At 62.0% G+C, this 17532-nt stretch overlaps 1 protein-coding gene across 1 annotated transcript in view; it reads left to right on the top strand.

Annotated features, from left to right (window-relative positions):
- Nucleotides 1–16643, top strand: part of SCUBE3 (signal peptide, CUB domain and EGF like domain containing 3) — a 38349-nt gene extending 21706 nt beyond the window's left edge. The window contains exons 7-23 of the mRNA XM_074564482.1: nt 783–830; nt 4572–4688; nt 6315–6437; nt 8246–8362; nt 9507–9629; nt 10214–10348; nt 10670–10762; nt 10848–10964; nt 11049–11210; nt 11565–11768; nt 11871–12032; nt 12413–12580; nt 12685–12846; nt 13107–13304; nt 13739–13891; nt 14072–14151; nt 14882–16643. Of these exons, the coding sequence (XP_074420583.1) occupies nt 783–830; nt 4572–4688; nt 6315–6437; nt 8246–8362; nt 9507–9629; nt 10214–10348; nt 10670–10762; nt 10848–10964; nt 11049–11210; nt 11565–11768; nt 11871–12032; nt 12413–12580; nt 12685–12846; nt 13107–13304; nt 13739–13891; nt 14072–14151; nt 14882–15031 (2312 nt within the window). The 3' untranslated portion in view covers nt 15032–16643. The remainder of the gene's footprint in view (nt 1–782; nt 831–4571; nt 4689–6314; nt 6438–8245; nt 8363–9506; nt 9630–10213; nt 10349–10669; nt 10763–10847; nt 10965–11048; nt 11211–11564; nt 11769–11870; nt 12033–12412; nt 12581–12684; nt 12847–13106; nt 13305–13738; nt 13892–14071; nt 14152–14881) is intronic.
- The last annotated feature ends 889 nt before the right edge of the window (nt 16644–17532 follow it).

The following is a 17532-nucleotide window of genomic DNA, read 5'->3' as shown; positions in this document are numbered from 1 at the left end:
TGACCGGGATGAGGTGGGGGACATCTCACCAGCCATGGACGGGTGGCGCCAGGCAGAATTTCCTTTACAGGGCAAAGCTCAAGCTAATTTTTTGAGGCAATCCCACAAAGTGATCCCTGGGTGGTTTCACACTGATGTGGGGGACCGTGCCTTTGCCCAGGCTGCTCTCGGCCCCTTCTTGACCATTTGTCCCCCCCAGGCTCCCTCGGGTGCTCACCCTGGGGCTGCACCGTGTCTCCCTGCACCGATGCAGGGTGAGGCTGAGCATCCCCAGCGCACCCAGAATTTGGGCTCACTGCTGGCTCGGCTGATAAATCCAAGCGGTGCAAGTGCCACCAGTGGGACACAGTCGCCTTCCCGAAGCCCACGGCCATGCAGTGCCTACGGCTCCCCTCAGGGATTGCAACCCACCCCGGCATGTGCTGGTTTTGTGCCAGCGAGGACCCGATTCCCCAGACTAACGGGCTGCACTAACGCTCTTCGTAACGCGCTTCCTCCCTCTCGCTTGGGGCTCCGGATGCACGATGCGGATTGTGAAACCGGTGGGGAGTCGGAGAGGTTGCGGGACACGGGATGCTGCAGACAGGGTGATGGAGGAGTCGATAGCACCGGACCCAAACCTCTGGGTTTGGTTCTTTTGGGAGGTGGAGGGGAGAAGAATCCCAAAGGGACGATGTCCACCAGGCTGGAAAGGCAGCGGAGTCGAACCCATTGACGTGTGACACCAACCGAGCTCCTTGCTGGACACTGTTTCTAAATCACTTTTTTATAATGTTAAACAGGGGAGAGACACTTCCAGCAACACGTTATCCTTGAGACGTTTTCTAATGGTAAATATTTTTGTTCTCTCTATCTCTGCGGAGGGGGTCTAACTGTAGACGGTCTCTCATCTCGAGATCCTAACGGGGTTCGGGGGGCCGAGCTGTCGCGCTAACCGCATGCCTCACTAACCCTGTCCCCCGCTGCTGCTTTTAAACCCCGCGCGGCAAGCCTGGCCTCGGGCTGCGGGCGGATTTTGCTTGGGGGGGACAGAGAAAGACCCTCCCCTGGCTGCGCTTGCATGAGGCGGGGGCTCTCGCGGTGCTTTGGTCGATCCAGCCCGGTGCAGGGGGTGATAATCCGCTTTCCAGTGGCTGTGGCAATGGTTATCCCCCCTCCTCGGCGGCCACCCACAAGGAGCTAGCAGTGTTCTGCCGGCGGCTGCGTGATGGGGAGGGGGATGCTCGTGCCCGTCTCTGTGCTGTGCACTCCCAAAGTTACCCCTTCGCGGAGCCCACCCCCTCGCAGACGGTCCCCTCTGCAGATGCGGGGACATTCAGGGTGTCCCCAGGGTTTGGTAAAGCTTCCAATTGTGCTTGGAGGCGGCACATTGCAGAGCTGCAGCAAATCGCGGAGCTGTGCATGACCTTTTGTTGGGCTGGGCACCGCGGCTGCTTCCCCAAGGATTTCTTTGCAACCCCCCCGCCGGGTCTCTAAACCCTTCTCAAAGGTAAGGTGATGCCTCTGCTCCGCCAAGAAGGACACGGAGGGGGTCTGAAGGTGCAGCCACTTGTCTGCGGTGGGGAATCTCGGTTGTGGGTGTGCTGGGTGCATGCAAAATCCAGAAGCTGTGAGTGCGCGGCTCACCGGTGGCAGGGAGCACCGACGGGTGCTCGCTGGTGGCAGGGAGCTTTCGGGGGGCTCTGCAGAGCCTTTCCCCGGGGGTGGGAGAAGGGGGGACCCCCAGCTCCATGCCATTACCCAGCTCCAGCCAACCTGGCTGTAATCCCTCTGATTACTGCGCAATTATCTCCTTTGATTTGTGGGATGGCAATCCCGTTGCGATTGCCGCTTCCCGGCAGGTGGAGGCGAAGCCGGAGCGTGTGGGGGCAGGACGCTGCGGGGACACGGGCAGGGGCTCCGACGGTCCCCAGTGACGGCCAGCACGGTGCAGGGCACCGAGCAGGATGAGGATTTCCACAGCACGGCGGTCTAGAAGCGAGACCGGAGCTGGGATGGAGGAGGGTGGGAAAGAGTGAGTGAGTGAGTGAGTGTGTGTGTGTGTGTGTGTGTGTGTGTGTGTGTGTGTGTGTGTAAGCTGCTTTGTCTTCTCCCTCCCCGAGCGATGGGGGCCCTCGCCAAAGCCCTGTGTGGTTGGGTGAGTCATGCCAGGCTGGGAGCAGCCCCGGGGCTGCCGGCAGCGCCGAACAATGCCGCTCTCCCACAGCCCTGCTCCGGCGCCTGGCCCCGCGCCGTCCCACCTCCGCTGCCTCACAGGTACCCCCCCAGCCCCTTCCCAGCCTTTTGCAAAGGCTATAGGACATGGTTCCCCCCCCTTCACAATGGGGTTTCCAGCAGTGCTCGCTCAGCTCCCACCCCATGGATGCCCCATCCTCATGGGATGGCGGGTAGGGTTTGCTTTGCTTTCCATCTCAGCCAAAATCCCTGTGGGTGCAAAGGGGAGGTGGGTGCTGCAGGATGCTGTGAGCACAGGGAAGGGTGCCGGGGGAGATGGGTGCCCAGGGCACCGCGCTCCCCAAAGACCCCCGTCCTCCCCAGTGCAGCCGCTCCTCCGGCTCCTCGATCCCGCCGTCTCATCCCGGCGGCGACCCTGTTAAATCAATCCTCCCTGGGCTGCTTCTGCAGCAGCTGCTGGAACAAAGGCCGGCGTTCCATAATTCATCGGGCTTCCAGAAAAGTTTCCCTTCCCTTCGGCGCGGTGTCGCCCGCACCGCGCTCTTCGTCCCAGCGCCGCAGGAGGGGGGACGGTCCCGGCACGGCCGGCGCAAGGACCTGGCTGGAGGAATAATATCTGCAGAAATCCCTCCCTCGCCGTTAAGTTTTGTAATTGTGCTGGCTATTAATTTCATAAAATGGTCCCTTTTGTTCCCTTATTATGGGACATCATAAAAATAGCAGCGGCAAGACGAGCACAGAGCGATCCCAGCTCCCTCACCCTGCGGCGAATGGTTGGATGGTTCAGTCATTCCCATCCCATGCGGCGCTCGCAAAGAGCGGGAGAACCTGGGATTTGCTCTTTCCAAGGAATTTCTTCAAGGCATTTTCATCTTGGGTTCCTTGAAGCCCAAATGCCTCATTTATCCAAGCGACCAGCCCTCTGAAAGGAGTATTTTATTATCCTTTGTGAACAACTTAATGCACTTCAAACCATTGTTCTGGTGGTTGGGACCGAAATTGAGGATTGATCTCACAGGGAAGCTGTCAAGCTGAAAATGCTTCATTTAAATTAGTGTCCCTTCTAGTCCTACCAGCAACAGCTGACTTTGATAATACTGAAATAATTAGCTTTTTTTTTTTTTTTAAATTGGATTTTTTTTTTTCCACTGGTGCTGCCTGCCTCTGTGTGTGTGTTCTAATTATATGAAGCGTCTCCCAAATTAGCTCGCGACACTGGACCGGACGGCGTGCCCGAGCGGCGGGTGATGGCTAGGGACTGGTGACACGGGGTCACCGGTGGCGCGGTGGCTTTGTGGCAGGAGGGGGGCCGGGACCCTTTCCCCATCCCACCAGGGATGTGCACCTGCATCCCTGGGGAGCCGCAGCCTGGGCACCCCCGGTGATACCCAGCCCTGGCTGCATTTTGGACACCAGGGGCTGCGACACTTTGTCACTTGGAAAATTGATTCCTCTTTGTTGGAGCTGCCAAAGCCAGACTCCAGCAGACCCCGTTTTTGGGGGACAGGCAGCGCCGGTGCCGGTGTGGTGGCTGAGCGTGGCGGAATTAATCCCACGGAGTCGCTTTTCCCCTCCGTCAGCTGAAAATCCGACGCGTTTCGGGAATGAAGAGCCTCCGTCGAACCACCTCCGCTTTTCCCAGCACCCCGAGTCCCGGCTGTTTCGCAACAGGCAGCGGCTCTGCCTGCGTGTCCCTGCCCGTGTCCCCGACCCCGTCCTCCCCGGGACGGCCAGCTGCCGCTCCACTTAATTAATGCTGCCTGCGATTAATGAAGCCTCTAACGAGGGGACAGGGCTGTCCCCACTCCCCTCTCTGCCTTAAATGTAGATACCTGGTCTGTAAGAGCAGGTTGGTGGGAGGGTTGCACAGGGGTTTGGATGGTGAAATGGGAAACCTGGGTGCTTTTTCCTGCCGTAGCACTGGCTGCAAAACCTCGGGTGAATCACACGTGCCCTTATTTCACCTCCGAAATCCCCGGGGAGCAGCGCCCGGGCGCGTGGCGGGGGCGATGGGGAAGGCAATGAGCGTCGGGTCGTCTGCGGAGGCGGAAGATGCTGCGGGATCACCTTAATTCCCCCCGCCCGGCCCTCGTATGCAGGGTCCTCAGAGCACCTTGGTGTTGGGTCCCCAGAGCAATCCGGTGTTGGATCCACAGAGCCTCTTGGCCCTCGTTGTTAATTAGGGGGCTCCGTGACCTCGTTACGGCGACATGAAAAGCCGTAACGCCGGGCTCTGCAGGGAGATTTGCGCCCGCTGCCTCTCCCAGGGGAGATGTCTGGGTGATGCAGGGACTTCTTGGTGGCATGGGGACATCTGGGTGGGGTGACACCCCCCCCCAAAGCCTTTTAGACCCCTGTCCCTCAGCCCGGCCCCTCTCTCTCCCTTCTCCGTGCAGAGACATGTGCTGTGAACAACGGGGGCTGCGACAGCAAGTGTCACGACGCGGCCACGGGTGTGCACTGCAGCTGCCCCATGGGCTTCATGCTGCAGCCCGACAGGAAGACGTGCAAAGGTAGGTGGGTGCGAGCAGGGCTGGGGTGTTCCCAGCTCACCCGTGGGTGTCCCCAGACCCCCCCTTGTGTCCTTGATGACCTTAGAAAAAGCTCGGGTTTAGCTCAGCTCGATGCCACCCGCAGCGTTTGCGTGCTTGGTGTTTGCATCCGTGGGGTAGGGACGGGGATCCCCCCTGCGTACGGGAGCTCAGCCCCCTTGCTGAAGGTGCCCTGGTCGCCCCTGCTCCCCCGGGAAGCCTATGGGAAGGAGGAAAGGGAGGTCAGGTCAAGTGGGAGGCGATGGCATGGCGGTTGTGGGGCTGGAGGGTCCCATCCCACCTCGCTCCGCCCCCCTGCCTCAGTTTCCCCATGGGCAGGGGCTGGGTGTGCAGGAAATTTCCACCCTGTCTGGGAATTTGGGATGCACGAGTCCCTTTGTTGTTCACCCTCTGGATGGGTCCGAGCACTGTGTCCCGCTTGGGGGAGGACACCACGGGATGCTACACCCTCCTACCAACACCCCCCTCCACCTGCCCCTGCAAGGGGGGACGGTCCAGACTGGTTACCCCAGTGCCCCTCATATCCCCCCACCCCGGGCAATGGGACCCCGCGACCCCAGGGCTGGCCGGTGCCTGCGTTGTGTCTTTCAGCAGCTCCGGGAACTTGACCCCGGTTGAAATGAAAGCCCGTCCCGCCGCCTGTCTACCTGCTGACTGCTTCCAGAAACCCCCTGCCCCCTTTTATTTTATCAGAGCATCCCCCTTCCCCGACCCTCCCCCCCCGCCCCCCACCTTCTCCAATTCTGCAGTTCCCAGGAACGTGCAATAACCCGGAGCCACGTCCCCTGTGTCTGGGGGTTTTATGATGGCTGCGGGCTGGTTTACAGCTCGCTCCCTCGCAGTCGTAAAAAGAAAACCCCAGCCCCAGAGAGGCAGAGCTGCCGCCCCGGCGGCTGGGGGATGGAGGGACGGGGAGGGCGACTGCCTCTTCCCGGTCTCCTTCCATTTTACAGGTCGTTTCCTAGCAGTAAATTTTGTGATTAGTGGGAAAAGGGCGGGGGGGGGGGAAACCCTGCACCAAACAACCACAACCCCAAGTCCCTGCCTCTTTCCAGGTTGTTGGGGCTCTTTGCAGTTATTGTGCATCATCTTTTTTAGTTCTGTTTATGGCAGGAAGCAGATGGCAAGCGGAGAGATGAGGGTTAAAAAGCATTTATTTTGTCGTGCGGCTGTTTTGGAAGGAGGGGTTTTCCCTTCCCGGCTTGGTCTTTCTTCCCGCTGCTCAGGGTCCCCAAAAGTACCCCCTAGCCCAGACCCGTGACTCTGCCGACTCCGGACTGGTGCTTTCCCCCAGGCTCTTTCAGAGACCCTGTCTCTGCTCCGGGGGGTGATGAGACTTGCCGAAAGTAAACACTTTGCACAACTTCCAAGGGGAGCTGAGCCTGGCAGCCCTGGCATCCCCCAGTGTCCCCAGTGTCATGCATCAGCTCCCCAGATAAAACCAGGAGCCACATTCCCCCGGTGACCATCAGAGCCCAAAGGGTTTCCTCCGTTTGCCGGCTCCGGCTGGGGATGGGGTCCGGAGGGGAGGACCCCGCTCTGCCGACCGAGCATCCCAGCGTGACACATGTCCCCTGTCCCCACCAGACATCGACGAGTGCCGGCTCAACAACGGCGGCTGCGACCACATCTGCAGGAACACGGTGGGCAGCTTCGAGTGCAGCTGCAAGAAGGGCTACAAGCTGCTCATCAACGAGAGGAACTGCCAAGGTAAGGGGGGCAGCAGGGACCCCGGCACCCCTCCCTGCCCCCCGGCATTTCTCAGCCCTCCCACGGCAGCTGCTGGAGGAGTGCTGGCCCCGTTCCTCGTTCCTCTTTGCTTTCCTCTGGACCACATACATCCTTCGGGGGATTAGCGTTGGATTTGGGTTCTGGTCTGGGACTTGGCCCTTTGATCTTGCTGGGCTGCCGTCCCAGCCCTGCTCCCAAGTTGGGGATTTCTGGGCTCTTCTCGCGGCGGAGTCAAAGCCAGCAATTAGGCAGATGCCAGGTGAAATCCTCCGGCCTCACTCAGCGCTGGGATGACGGTCATGACGTTCCCTGCAGCTCCGTGGGCTGGGACACAGCTCTGCCCGGGCGCGGGGAGCATCCCGGCCAGCAGCCCTGGCAGCGAGCATGCCCCGAGCCCAGCACCTTAGCTCTGCTCCGGAGCATCCACGCTGGAGGACCCCAGCAGCATCCCCACGTGTCCTGGGAGGGCACCCTGAGCTCAGCACCCACCCTGTCACCTCGGGGCTTCTCCCAGGCTGCTCCGCTTTATTGCACAAAGTTTTTGCTGGCGATCCCGCAGCAGCACGACCCATAGCTCCCCGCTAAAGCACGCTGGTGCCTCCTTCCCTCTGGAGAGGCCGTGATTCTCCTGTGCTGGGAGATGGGAAGAGCAGCGAGACGTGTCCTGCCTTGCCTCTCCCCTTCCCCGTGGCAGGGGCTGGATCGTGCCCCGCTGGGGGACACGCTGTTTTTACAAGCCATCAAGGCAGAGCAAGAATTTCAGTGGCTTTTGCAAAGGGATTCCTCCTTCCCTCATCTGTCTGTTGGAGGGCAGGAGGGAGGGGGAAGATGCATCCCGCTCGCTCCGGAAGGAGCTGGCTGCTCCACGCTGCTTTTCCCACCTTTTTCTCCCTGTCCCAACATCCTCCTGTGCACCCCACCAGGTTTCAACGACCTGGCAGGGCTATGCCGGGGGGAGGACAGGGCTCTGCCCCTCCAGCCCGTGGCACGGCGGGTGTGTGTGAGCCCAAGCGTTGCCTCCCGAGAGCGTGCGGCCGGGGAAGGAGGGGGCTGCTGCGCTCCGGGGCTGCCACCGCTTTCATCTCCGTCCAGGTTCTGCGCTCTCAGGTGTTTGACGCGAGCGCGGCAATTAACTTAATGAAGCCAATGAAGTGATGCTCAAACCCGCCGGGATGGGTTCACCCGCCCAGCCAGGGCCCCCCTGCCCCGGTGAGGTGCCCCGCGGGGCTGAGCAGCTATCGCTGGCACCGTCCCCGGGGCAGGACCTGCCCGCGCAGCATCCCAGTGCCCTGGCTGGGCAACAGCCAGGGGCTCTCGCAGCCACCCCGTGCCAAGGGCATGGTGCTGGCCCTGTTTGTCCCATTTGGGGTGCAGAGGGGCTGCAGGAACTCAGGGCAGGGGGAGATGCTGGTGCAGTCGGCTCCTGCTTCCATTAGCAGCAGCTGGAGTGGGAGAGGGGGCAGCCTGGAGGCAGGCAGGATGGGAGCACAGGGTCCCGGAGCATCCCAGTGCAGGGTCCCCAGAGCATCCTAGTGCAAGGTCCCCTGAACATCCTGGTATTGCATCCCTGGAGCATCCCAGTGTTAGATCTCCAAAGCAATCTGGTGCTGGGTCCCAGAGCATCCCAGTGCAGGGTCCCCTGAACATCCTGGTGCAGGGTCCCTGGAGCATCCCCGTGCCGCCTCCAGCTTGCTGGAGCAGGCGGAGCAGGAAGGGGACACCCCTTGTGCCCGGGGCTGCCCCTCCGCCGGCGCCAGCCCTCACCTTCCTCCGTGCCTTTCCTCCAGACATCGACGAGTGCTCCTTCGACCGGACCTGTGACCACCTCTGCATCAACACCCCCGGCAGCTTCCAGTGCCTCTGCAACAAGGGCTACACGCTCTACGGGCTCACCCACTGCGGAGGTAAGGCCAGTTGGATGCCGGCAGGAGGAACCCATCACCCCGCTGGTTTGGGGTCCCGGGGAGGCACACGGGGCACCCAGGGATGGGGTAGCCCCACGGCGCGGTTGCTGTGGGACCCCTGGGGATACCGCTCATGCCGAAGACCTGTGGGGAGGGTCAGTTCCCCACGTACCCCGAGCTGGGGCCAGGCAGGGAGGGGGCTCGCAGCCAGACGCTGGTGTCTGCAACTTCAAACGGAGCGACAGGAACGATTTGTGACTTGTCTGCAGCGGGAGAGAGGGAGAAATCCCCGGCGTTTTTGGCAGGGAGCTGGGACGGGGTGGGAAGGGGAACATCAAAAGAGTTTGATTTAAGTTTCATAAGGCAGATAGCTCCCCAGGGCAGGGGTGTGTGGCGCCCCAGGAAGCGGAGAGGCAGCTGAAACAGGCTTTGGGGGGTTGCCAGAGCGTGTCGCGGCAGCGGTGCCGTCGGCTCGGGGAGACGGTGGCACGAGGCCGGGTGCTCCAGTGCTGCCTGGCCGGCGAGGGTGGGCGACCCTCCTCCTGCTCCCAAAATATGCAGTCAGCATGAGCCAGTGCATCCCCCGGGATGCTCTGGGTGAGACCCTGCGGTGGAGGGGTCGCTGGCTCCCACCGATGCTCCTGAGAAGCGGGAGCCGGGCAGAGAGGGATGTTTGGGGGGCAGCTCCATCCCTGGCTGCTCCCCACATTTGCTCTGTGCCAGACCTGGAGGATCGACCCCCCGTTTTGGGCTGGGGCGGAGGGTCCCCGCCATGGGGAGAGGGGCTGGGACTGCCGAGCAGCTGCCTTTTGAATTCGGCTAAGTGCTTCCATGTTGGCTCCGTCTGCTGCCCCCCGCCGCTCCCCAGCCCGCCGCGGGGCCGGGGCCGGGCTCAGCCTGGGTGGCCTGCACCCGTCACTGCCCGGCCCTTGGGGACACCAGCAGTCGGGGGTCCCCGCATCCCCGAGGGGCTGCAGGGTGGAGGCACGGCTGGGTGCGCGTCCCCCATCCCCAGCCGGGCACGGCTCCTGCAATTTATCCATCTGGAATCACAGCCCTGAGACCATGCAGTGTCAGAGCCGGGGAGGGCGGTGGGGGGTGTCCCACTGCCCCTCGCCCACCCCCTCTCCCTTCTTCCCCGCAGATGTCGACGAATGCAGCATCAACCGGGGGGGCTGCAAATTCGGCTGCATCAACACGCCCGGCAGCTACCAGTGTACCTGTCCCGCCGGCTGCAAGCTGCACTGGAACAAAAAGGACTGTATAGGTACGTCGGGGCAGGACGCACCACGGCCAGGGATGCTCCCGATGCCCCACGGCCCCCCCGTCACTGGGGGCTGTTGGGATTAAGGTCGGGGTCGGGGGGAGCTTGGTGGTTTTGGGGCATCCCAGTGGAGGGATGCTCTGGGCGGGGGGTGCTTTGGGCTGGGGCCTCGTGTCCATCCCACGTGGGTCTGGATGGGAAGTGCCGTAAGGTGTTGCCCTGCTCCCTCTGCCCTGGGTCGTCTCATTTCCACCTTTTCCACCGTGCTCAGGGCTGGCTGTGGGCTTTTGCACCAGTAAATTGCCCCTAAAGGAGCTGTTTTCATGGTCCTGGCCGTGCCCTGGTACCCCACTGTCCCCGCCCCCCTCCCCCCCCCCCCCCCCGCCCGAAAATTGAAATCCCATCAATCCCATCTGACATCTCCAAGGAGGAGGTGGAGGGGGTGGGATGCTGGTCTGGGGTCCCCATGCCGCACTCTGGCACCCTCTCCTCTCTGCTGAATCCCCTCATGACCTGGGAGGGTGCAGGGGTCCCTCGCGTGTCCCTGGGCTGCGCCAGCCACGGGCGTCCCCGCTTGTCGTCACCAGCCGGCGCATGTCCCTCAGAGCTGGTGAAATGCCTGCCAGGTTCGGTGCCACCGCGGGCCACCCTCACCTGCAACAAGACGGGCAAGAAGGACAGCTGTGCCCTCACCTGCGCCTCCAAGGCCCGCTTTCTGCCAGGTACTGACACCGATGCCACCGCCGGCATGGGTGGGGGGTCCCCATTTCCCTGCATGGCCCAAACTTTGCGGGGGGAAAGAGGAGCGTCTGCGCGGCCAGGGTGCAGAGCACCCAAGTAGCGGCCGAGGTGAGGGAGGGAGGTGGTTGCTGGGGGGGTGTAGATCCGTGGGACGGGTCCCTGGTGCAGAACCCCCACGGTGGGGTGCTGAGCATCATCCCCGCAACGGCGCGGCCGTGCCTCCCTGCATCACCCCGGCAGAGCATCACGGGGACCAGGCGGCTGCTCCGGCATCCCCCGACTCCTATTCCTCCATCCCGCAGAGTCCGACAGCAGCTACACGGTGAGCTGTGGGACCCCCGTCCTGCGGCAGGGTGGCCAGCAGAGACCCGCCAACAGCAGCCAGCAGTGTCTCGGTAAGGGGGCTCCTGGGTGCTCACGGCCACCGCCAGCCGGGCTGCCCCTGCGCCGGGGTTGTTGAGCACCCACCTTTTCTTTTAGAGACTGTCACTGCGCCAATCAAGCAAAAGGCTTCCTTCAAGATCAAGGATGCCAAGTGCCACCTGCACCCGCGGGCCAAGGGCAAGCAGGACGAGGGCGGGAAGGCTGGAGCGCAAGGTGAGGCATCGTGGCGGGGGGGTGCCAGGGGATGCCTGTGTCCCCCAGGAGGGACGGGGTCCTGACTTGTCCCCCCGCGTGCAGGCGGTTCGGCACCTTGCTCCGACTGCCAGGTTGCCTTTGTCAACCTCAAGTGTGACTCGTCCAAGAAGGGGAAGGGCCGCCGGGCTCGCAACTCCTCCAACAAGGAGGTGACGCGCATCACGCTGGAGTTTGAGGCGGAGATCAAGCCGGAGGAGATCACAGGTGGGCACGGCGCTGGCTTGACACGTCTTGGGTGCAGGCAGGGGTGGTGGAACCAGGGGGACGGTGGTGGGATGGTGGTGGGACCAGTGGGATGGTGGTGCTACCAGGGGGATGATGGTTGTACCAGGAGACAGTAGTTGGACCAGGGGGACGGTGGTGGGACCAGGGGGACAATGCCATCCCCATCATCCCCATGCAGCAAGGCGAGCTGAACCAGTCCCCCTCCCACACCATACTGGGATGTGCTGGGCAGCTGAGCATTTTGGAGGTGGTTTTAATCCTGCTGGGTTTCCCTCTCCATCCCTCCCTTCTTACTGCATCCCTGAACCCCGCCATTCCCCCCTGTCCCCCCAGCCAGCTGCAACCTGCACTGCCTGCGGCAGAGGGTGGAGAAAAAGCTGAAGTCGGCCATCAAAGCCCTGAAGAAATCCATCAACCAGGAGCGGTTCCTGCTCCGCTTTGCGGGGATGGAGTACGAGGTGGCGAGGAAGCTGAGCGTGGCCCCGGAGCGGCAGGAGAGCTGTGGGCCAGGCCAGCAGCGCCTGGGCGGCAAGTGTGGTAAGGAGCATCGCGGGGTGCCCGGGGTGGGGGACCGGCCGTGTCCCCCCCGGCGGTGACAGCATCCCCCGCTGCATCACTGACATCCCCCCTGGCTCTCAGTTAGCTGCTCGCAGGGAACGTATTACCACGGCCAAACGGAACAGTGCGTCCCCTGCCCGCCCGGCACCTACCAGGAGAAGGAAGGGCAGCTCTCCTGTGACCTGTGTCCCCGCGGTGACGCTTTCGGACCGGTGGGAGCCACCAACATCACCGGCTGCACGGGTAAGGGGGGCACGGAGGGGCGGCGGGGGGCCAGGAGGGACACCGGGGGCATGTTCCCATGGCAGAGGGTTGGAACTAGATGATCTTTAAGGTCCCTTCCAGCCTGAACCATTCTGTGATTCTATGTCCATGCGCCATACCCAGGGCTGCAACCTCCACCATCAGCCGTCAGCCCCCGTCCGGAAGAGGGGAAAGCCATGAGCATCCCCAGGACCAGCAAAAGTAGCGATTTTGGGGCATTTAGAGGGGACCCCAGGAAGGGCAGCGCTTGTTACGGATTTATTGGCGCTGCCAAGGCTGGGGGGGAGAGGAGCTGAGCATGGGGTGGGACAGCCCGGGGCACACCGGGTGCCGGGACTGAGCGATGCCTGTGCCCGCAGGTCAGTGTCCCCCCGGGCAGCACTCGTCCGATGGCTTCAAGCCCTGCCAGCCGTGTCCCCGCGGGACCTACCAGCCTGAGGTGGGGCGGGCGCTCTGCTTCCCCTGCGGCGGGGGGCTGACCACCCGCCACGAGGGAGCCCTCTCCTTCCAGGACTGCGACACCAAAGGTAGGTGGGAACTGGTGCCCGGGGAGGGGGACACCCAGCGGGGGGGCCGTGCCGGTGGCTGACACGGCCCCCTTTTGCTCTCTGACACCCCCCACCCCCCCCAGTCCAGTGCTCCCCCGGGCATTACTACAACACGAGCGTCCACCGCTGCATCCGCTGCACCGTGGGCACCTACCAGCCCGATTTTCGGCAGAATTACTGCATCGCCTGTCCCGGCAACACCACCACCGACTTCGATGGCTCCACCTCCGTGTCCCAGTGCAAAAGTAGGCGAGCTGGGGTGCGATGGAGAGGGGGTGGGGGGGGTCAGGCGTGGCGCGAACTGGGCTCCTTCCTCAAAAGTATTTAAAAAGCCCTTAAAATAGAGTTTTGGGTCATTTCCGTGCTTTATGGATGCAGGCGGGCATGGGGGGGATGCACGAAGCGGTGCTAATAGAGCACACCCTCCGCGCCCAGTAAACTCCCCGCCCCGTCCCAGTGCCCATGGCACTGGTTCCCAGTTGAACCAGCTCTCCTTGCCTTGCAGACCGCCAGTGTGGGGGGGAGCTGGGCGAGTACACGGGCTACATCGAGTCCCCCAACTACCCGGGGAATTACCCCGCCAACGTCGAGTGCACCTGGAACATCAACCCGCCGCCCAAGCGCAAGATCCTCATCGTGGTGCCGGAGATCTTCCTCCCCTCCGAGGATGAGTGCGGCGACGTCTTGGTCATGCGGAAAAACTGTAGGTAACCGAGCGCGCTGCGGTGCTGAGGGGAGGAGCCGGGGGAGGAAAAGGCTGGGGTTTGGCCGAGCTGCCTTCTGCAAAGGGAGGAAGGGAATTTGGGGGAATTGGGTGAGCGGGGGGATCGGCATCGCCCTGCCACGCCGGTGTCTTGCTGGATCAGGGCGTTGTGCGTGGGCTGGGTTGTGCACCCATGTGTCAGCACTTCTTTTCTTGGAGTAAAAAGCCCTTTTTGGAGCTCTCCAAGAGCAAGGAAGGAACGACATCCCCGGTGTGTAACCTGAGGGCTGGGGGGGGGCTCAGCCTCACCGAACACGGACAATCCCCATTGCTGGTGCCCCCCTTCCCCCTGTGCATATAAGCACAGTAAAGCTGGGGGTAGCTGCGCCGCTGGGCATCCAGCATCACGCGGCCCCTCGCCATTCCCCCCGCAGCCTCCCCGTCCTCCATCACCACCTACGAGACGTGCCAGACCTACGAGAGGCCCATCGCTTTCACCGCCCGCTCTCGGAAACTCTGGATCAACTTCAAAACCAGCGAAGCCAACAGCGCCCGGGGCTTCCAGATCCCCTACGTCACCTACGACGGTGAGCGCGGGGCACAGGGGGATGCGCTGGTGCTCCCCACCCCACTGCGGTACCGGGTCACCCCCAATTCCCACCTCCCATGTATTTGAGGGGGAGCGGAACTCAGGGATGGGAACCAGAGGTTTGGGGACAAGTGACAGCTCGTGCCCTAATCGTGTTTTTTTCGGCTGGGTGTTGCAGAGGACTACGAGCAGCTGGTGGAGGACATTGTGCGGGATGGCAGGCTCTACGCCTCCGAAAACCACCAGGAGATCCTCAAGGTGAGTGCATCCCCCTCTGCTGCCCCTCTGCTCCGCTCTGGGGAGACCCCACCTGGGATACTGCCTCCAGCTCTGGAGTCCTCTGCACAGGAAGGACACGGAACTGTTGGAGCGGGGCCGGAGGAGGCCCCGGAGATGCTGGGAGGGCTGGAGCCCCTCTGCTGTGGGGACAGGCTGAGAGAGCTGGGGGGGTTCAGCCTGGAGAAGAGAAGGCTCCGGGGAGACCTTCCAGCCCCTTCCAGTCCCTAAAGGGGCTCCAGGAAAGCTGGGGAGGGACTCGGGATCAGGGAGGGGAGCCATGGGACAAGGGGGAAGGGTTTTACACTGAAAGAGGGGAGATTTAGGTGAGATCTGGGGAAGAAATTGTTTGCTGTGAGGGTGGTGAGCCCCTGGCCCAGGTTGCCCAGAGAAGCTGTGGCTGCCCCATCCCTGGAGGGGTTCAAGGCCAGGTTGGATGGGGCTTGGAGCAACCTGGGCTGGTGGGAGGTGTCCCTGCCCAGGGCAGGGGTGAGAACTAGACGATCTTTGAGGTCCCTTCCAATCTGAACCATTCTGTGATCCTCTGCGGGTCCTCGCTGCCCAGGGCTGCGGGGGATGCTGGCGTGCAGAAACATCCTCCCCATCGCTGTGTCCCCATGTCCCCCCTGCCCTCCTGGCTTCGGTTCGGAGCCGCCGCAGGGGAGCACAATGGTGATTTCCCCCCCCCGCCTCCGTCTTGGCTTCCCCGCAGGACAAGAAGCTCATCAAAGCTTTCTTCGATGTGCTGGCGCACCCCCAGAACTACTTCAAGTACACGGAGAAACACAAGGAGATGCTGCCCCGCTCCTTCATCAAACTCCTCCGCTCCAAAGTCTCCAGCTTCCTCCGGCCTTACAAATAGCCCCCCTGTGCCCCCGCCGCCCCCGGGCCGCCCCGCCATCAAGGAAAACCTCTTCTCCCTTCCTTCTCCTTTCCGATTTTCTCCTTCCTCCGCTCAGCTCCGGCAGGACCGTCACTTCTCACCCCGCAGACGTTCCCCCACGATTTTTCCACCGTTCCCCACAGAGCCGTGTCCCCAGCCGGGGCTGGGGGGGGGATGCTCCGGTCCCATCCAGCCGCCGGCGAAGCCGCTCCTCTCTTCCAAAGCAGCAGCTTCTTGGGAAACCGAAGCGCCGGTCCTTTGGCCGGTCTCTGTCCTCCCTTCGGTTTCCTTTACGCCAGGTCTGTCCCCGGTTCCCCGGGACATCGCGGGGGGGGTCGTCATCCTTCCAGCCCACGGCTGCAGCCCCACCGAGCCCTTTCGCGGAGGGTGACAAGAAGGTAACGAAGTTATTTATGGCAGCGCCTGGGTCGTGGGTGCCGGCATCGCTTTGCAGAGATCGGGGTGGGGGCGGGGGTTGGGGGGGAAAGAATTTTTAAAAAGCGTACTTGATTAAAAAGAAAATTTAAAGGAGAGATCGGCGAAGCACGCCGGCAACCGTGGTGGCTCCGGTGGCCGTCCCGCCGGAGAGCCGCGCTGGCGCTGGGAGGAAAGCACAGCCAAGCCACGTTCCCGGAGAACAATGCCTGGCTGCACGGGAGAAAACAGGGAGCGAAGGAGAAGGACTTTCAGCCGGGTTCGGGTTTTTGTTTCCCACCCCCCCCCCAACCCCCCACCCCACCCCAGACACTTGTGCCAAGAAACCAGACTTTCTTACAAGCTCTGCCAAAGAGTAACTCGGAAAAAGCAAGCTTTGTGAAGAGCAGGAGTAAATGTTTGTGCACTAGGATATCCTCCTTTCTACCTTTTTCATATGTATTAAGTGCAATCATTTGAGTCTTCTTTATATTATTTAGAGGGAAGTTTGTTTGTTTGTTGTTTTTTTTTGTTTTTTTTTTGTTTTGTTTTTTTTTCTACTAGAAACGACAATATTTATACCTGCCTGAGAAATGAGAATGTGCGTTTGTAACAAAAAAACCCACCGCCCACCCAAAGCAAACCCAGCCCTGGGTTGCCGCTGACCGGCGGGATGGCGTTTTCAGGCCTTGCAACCCTTTTCTGCCACCTTTATCCCCGATAAAACCCCCTGTTTTGGGGTTGGGGCAGGAGGGGAGACGGTGCCTCTCCTACTCAGCACGCGATGGGGTGAGTTTTTGCAGGGGGTCGGGGGCGTCTCGGTCCGTCCACGGAGGCGATGGGGCGGCCGCGGTTGGTTTTGTGCTTTTGGGCTGATCCTCCGCAGTTTGAGGGTTTGTTCAAGTCCCGTTGCGAGGAAGATGCAGAACTTGGCCCCATCACCTGCTTCTCGCAAAGCATTTGGCTTCCCTGCGGGGGCTCGGGGACGAGCCGAGACCTGGGGGAGGCCCCGAGGCAGGGTCCGGGGGGCGGGGGGGGCACGCTGGCAGGAGAGGGGAGCGGCCCCTCTGCTCAGCCCCGAAATCTGTCCCCCCAGGTATGGAGCTCGGCGCCCTCCCCAGCTCTGGGGAAGCTCCCTGCTTCCAAATCCCTTCAGGTGCTTTTGGCTTTGTCCCTCTCCATCCTGCCGGGATGCGGTGGGAGCCCCTCCCCAGGGAGTAGATCCCGGGGGGGGTGACCCATCCTGCCACCCCCCACCCCTCCCCCCCCCCCCGTCACCACCACCTACCTTCCCCCAGCTTCGCAGACAGGCACGGCTGGGGACGATGGTGGACATCACCCAGGGGTTTGTCCCCCGGAATCTTCACACGGCTGGACAGGACCCCCAGGGACAAGCGACTGCTGCCACCCGTCACCCCTCTTCCTCCTCCCCCAGCCTTCCTCCCTTTCCAGCCTCGCAACCCCCTCTCAGCCGTCGCCTCCCCGCGCCTTCATCCCCATCTTCATCCTCTCAAAGAGCTGCCAGGACTAAATGTGGTCGACTTGCCTACAGCTTTCCTGTTGGCAGGTCCCATCCCCGCTTGTCTCTCGCTGTCCCTTCGACCACATCTAGGGCGAGCCCTGCTCTTAATGAACCAATTATTTATTGCTCTGCATGTCCCCCCCGCCCCGGCGTCAATCCTTGCCGAAACCAGGCGGCAGCTGCTCGCCCATGTTTTCCCTCCTCCATCTCCATCTCCCCGAGAGCTTGATCTGGGCTCCATTAGGGGCTGCGGACTGGGCGAGCGCTGGCAAAAAAGGGGCTGAGGTTTGTCCCCGAGATGCGTCGGTTGGAAAAGTCTCTCCTGATTGATCCCAGCTGTGGATTTACCCCTCCTGCCGCCCGGCTCCCAGCCTGTTTGGAAGCTCCACATCTGTGGGCTGAAGCTGTTTGTCGCTTGCTTGGTGTCTGAAAGCAGCTGCTTTGATGCACAAAAGCTGTTGTAGGGATTTGGAAGGGTGGGTTTTTTGGGTTTTGTTTTGTTTTTTGTTTTTTTTTTTATTGCTGTGGGGCAGTCGCAGTGGAG

This window comes from Larus michahellis, chromosome 21 (assembly GCF_964199755.1).
Source record: "Larus michahellis chromosome 21, bLarMic1.1, whole genome shotgun sequence".
Lineage (NCBI taxonomy): Eukaryota > Metazoa > Chordata > Aves > Charadriiformes > Laridae > Larus > Larus michahellis.
This window is presented reverse-complemented; position numbering and strand designations above follow the sequence as displayed.